The sequence below is a fragment of the Lolium rigidum genome, chromosome 1 (genome assembly GCF_022539505.1).
Source record: "Lolium rigidum isolate FL_2022 chromosome 1, APGP_CSIRO_Lrig_0.1, whole genome shotgun sequence".
NCBI classification, from domain to species: domain Eukaryota; kingdom Viridiplantae; phylum Streptophyta; class Magnoliopsida; order Poales; family Poaceae; genus Lolium; species Lolium rigidum.
The window spans coordinates 40,959,610-40,962,757 of record NC_061508.1 but is presented as its reverse complement, the minus strand read 5'-3'; the positions used below and the strand labels follow the sequence as shown (position 1 = coordinate 40,962,757).

General features: G+C 54.2%; 1 protein-coding gene across 1 annotated transcript; it reads right to left on the bottom strand.

Annotated features, from left to right (window-relative positions):
• Positions 1 to 419: 419 nt before the first annotated feature.
• LOC124671656 (protein MKS1-like) lies at positions 420 to 1,501 on the bottom strand. The gene has a single exon (XM_047208005.1). The coding sequence runs from the start codon at positions 1,374 to 1,376 to the stop codon at positions 642 to 644; it is 735 nt and encodes a 244-aa protein (XP_047063961.1). The 5' UTR covers positions 1,377 to 1,501; the 3' UTR covers positions 420 to 641.
• Positions 1,502 to 3,148: the final 1,647 nt, after the last annotated feature.

Here is a 3,148-nt window from a genome sequence, read left to right as displayed (position 1 = left end):
TCCAGGGCTTAGCAAAAAGTAAAGCAATGCAAAGCACCTGCTCGTGGAATTATGGTACTTCTTCGGTTCATATTAGTTGATGCTAATATAGATGTATCTAGAGTCTAGATATATTTTAGTTGTAGATACATCCATTTTAACATCAAGTAATATGGATCGGAGGGAGTACTGTAAAGCTTCTCAATATGACTAATGGAGATGACACCAGGTGGGAAGGATGTTTACAAGTAACATAAAAACAATTAACGAAAGGAAACAACGCGGCAAACATATCCTGCAGTCCCATAATCATTGTCATAATTTAATTTGAATTTAAAATAAAATCATGATAAGAATTATAAAACAAGGATATAGGAAAGAAAAGATTAGCACCTGCTCTACCAACCTACTACAGTTGACAATGTCAATTCATTGGCCAACTGCTCTCACCTACACAATAGATTATGAATTTGTGTTCTAAAAAAATGTTATCGGTCATCACATGGAGTGTTTGATACACTGCATCTGCACAATCCGCCGTCTCCGGTAGCCGCCACCCCGAATTACCGCGACGGCGCGCGCGGTAAAAGAGAGAGCGAGACGTTTCGTCGCACCGGACGTGAAGAATAAACAAATGAAATCAGCTAAGTATAGGGTTTGATTTACAGGTCCGGGAAGTCGCTGAAGAAGCGCATCATCATCCCCGGCGAGGGCATGGTTGGCGTGGCCAGCAGCATGCCGGCGCCGGGGCTGGAGGCGAAGGGCGCGTCGCGGGCGCCGGCGGAGGGGAGGAAGGGGCTGAGGTCGTTGAGCCAGGCGAGGGAGGCGGCGCTGGTGTCGAACGGCAGCGGCGAGAAGAGCCCCGCCGAGGCCGCGGGCGGGAGCGTTGAGGGCAGGGGCGAGAGGATCCCCGGCCGCCCGGGGCCGAGCACCTCCGCGAGGCCGTCCAGGTCGACCCAGGAGCCGGCGTACGGCGCGGGCCCGGGCGGCAGCGGCCGGACGGACGTCTCGATGGCGGCGTACCGCGCCGCCGGGGAGAGCCCGGCGGTCGGGGAGAGGAGGAACTCCTGCGGCTGGAACTGCGGCGGGACCTCCTGCGGCTCGATCGAGTGACCCACGCCCGGGCCGGTGAGGCGCTGGACGAGCGCCATGAACTCGCTGGGCTGCGTGTGGATGACCTTGGGCGAGGCGTCGTAGATGATGACCGGCGCGCGCGGCTGCTGCGGCTGCGGCTGCTGGCGGTTGCGAGGTTGTTGGGCCCCGTGCGGCAGCGGCACGACGGGCGGCTTCCGGACCTTGTGGGAGTCCTTGCTGACGGAGAGGCGCGGCGGGCGCGGACCCTGCAGCTGCAGCTGCCGGCTGCGCGGCGACTGGCGGTCCGACGACGAGGCGTCCATGGATCGCGGAGGGGGAGGCGGAGGAGGAAGAGGAAGGCAAGCGGCCAAAAGGAGGGAGAAGACGGGAATGCTTTGTAGTTGCAGACGCAGCTATCAAGAAATCAACGCGAGCAGGAGGAAGCCGCGGTGTGTGCTGCGCTGTTGACGACGGACGGAAAAGTCGTGCGTGCTTCCCTTAACTACCACTTTTGCTGACTAGTTAATCATTTTTTGGCCTGATCCAAATCCAAAGCGATGATTTCTCCGCGACTTTTTCTGCTAATTTCTGCGGCTGCTCAGCTCAGGACGGCACGGTCTGGCTTTGTCTGTCTGGGTGTGCTCTCTGCTCAATGTGAGTTGTGGATTTCCCTTTTACTGTACACCAGCAAGCTCTGCAAGACACCGCAGGTGCCAAAAGACGTGAACTCGATACCGCACGACCAAACTCACGTGGTTCCTGCCACAAAACCAGTTTGTTCTCGGCCTTGTGCTGCATAAAAATAACCAAAAGCTGAAAGAAAAGCAGGCATCGATCCTTCGGCGAAACTATTTCACTCATCTAACTTTTTTGTGTGGTGCTCCTCTCATGGGCGCCACACATGCCCATGTGGCGCCCGTGCTGCCGGCGCCATAAACTCATCTGACGTGGCTCGTCGACGCTGAGCTGGTGAGCCGATCCGACATGGCAGGCCGTGTGGCGCCGCTCTCGCCGGCGCCACACTTTGAAAGTGTGGCGCCCGTGGCAAGGGCGCCACACGTCCACTTAAGTTTGGCCGCGCGAGCCCGCCCAGCCCGACCCAGTTTCTTTCTCCTCCCCCTGTTCTTCTTCTCTCACAAGAGGCGGCCGGCTCTCTCTCCCCCCTCTCCCCCCATCAAATCCACCACCAAATCATCAGATCTGTCTGTGGAGATCGTTCCCAACTCGTTCCTTGAGATAATCTCCTCCGTTCCCCTTCTTTTCATCCATTGATTTTGTGTATTTGGTTGAATCTACATGTGAAACCCTAGATGTGGATTTGGTTGATTTGAGGGTGGAGATGGATTTGGTTGGATGTTAGGGTTGTTGAAGTAGGAGAAATGGTAGTGTGCTAGTTTGTATGGGTAGATTATGTTGATTATGGTAACTAATGAACACATGTGTGTATGTGTTGTTCCCATTATGCTAGGGGGATGGAAAGAATTGTTCATGTTCATCATGTGGACAAGGATGCTTACTTGAAGGGAAACATAGAGCCGGACCCGGAAGAGGTTGACTTGGTGTTTGACCTTAGCCCTAGCTTTGCGGAGGTGGTAGCACAAGTGAGGGTTGAGTTGAATTGGAATGAGCCAAATGATGGTGTTGAGCTAGAGGGAAGGCATAATGTGGGGTTTGGAATGCACACCCGTTGGAAGACAATGCGTATCAACTCCGAGCAACGTTGGTCCGTTTACAAGGAGACGGTGGCCGGGTCACAAGATAAGGCTTTGGAGTTGTTTGCAACCAAGACGGTTGATGCTCGTATCGAGCTTGACCTTAACCGGCCCTCCTCCCCCGTTCGAGAGAGGAGTCCACCACCCATGAGCCAAGAAGAAGCCACCCAATCTCCCATTTTCCAATCTCCCATTGCCCAACAACCTTCGTTGGATAATGAGTATGACGAGCATGATGATGGTGATGATGGTTTCGAGATGAATGGCACCAATGTCGGTGATTTGGATAAATATTGGACGCAACAGGAGATGGACCACTCCATTCCTTATTCCCGATGCTATGCGTCGAACTCGGATGATGATGGACCCGAAGAGGAGGTTGA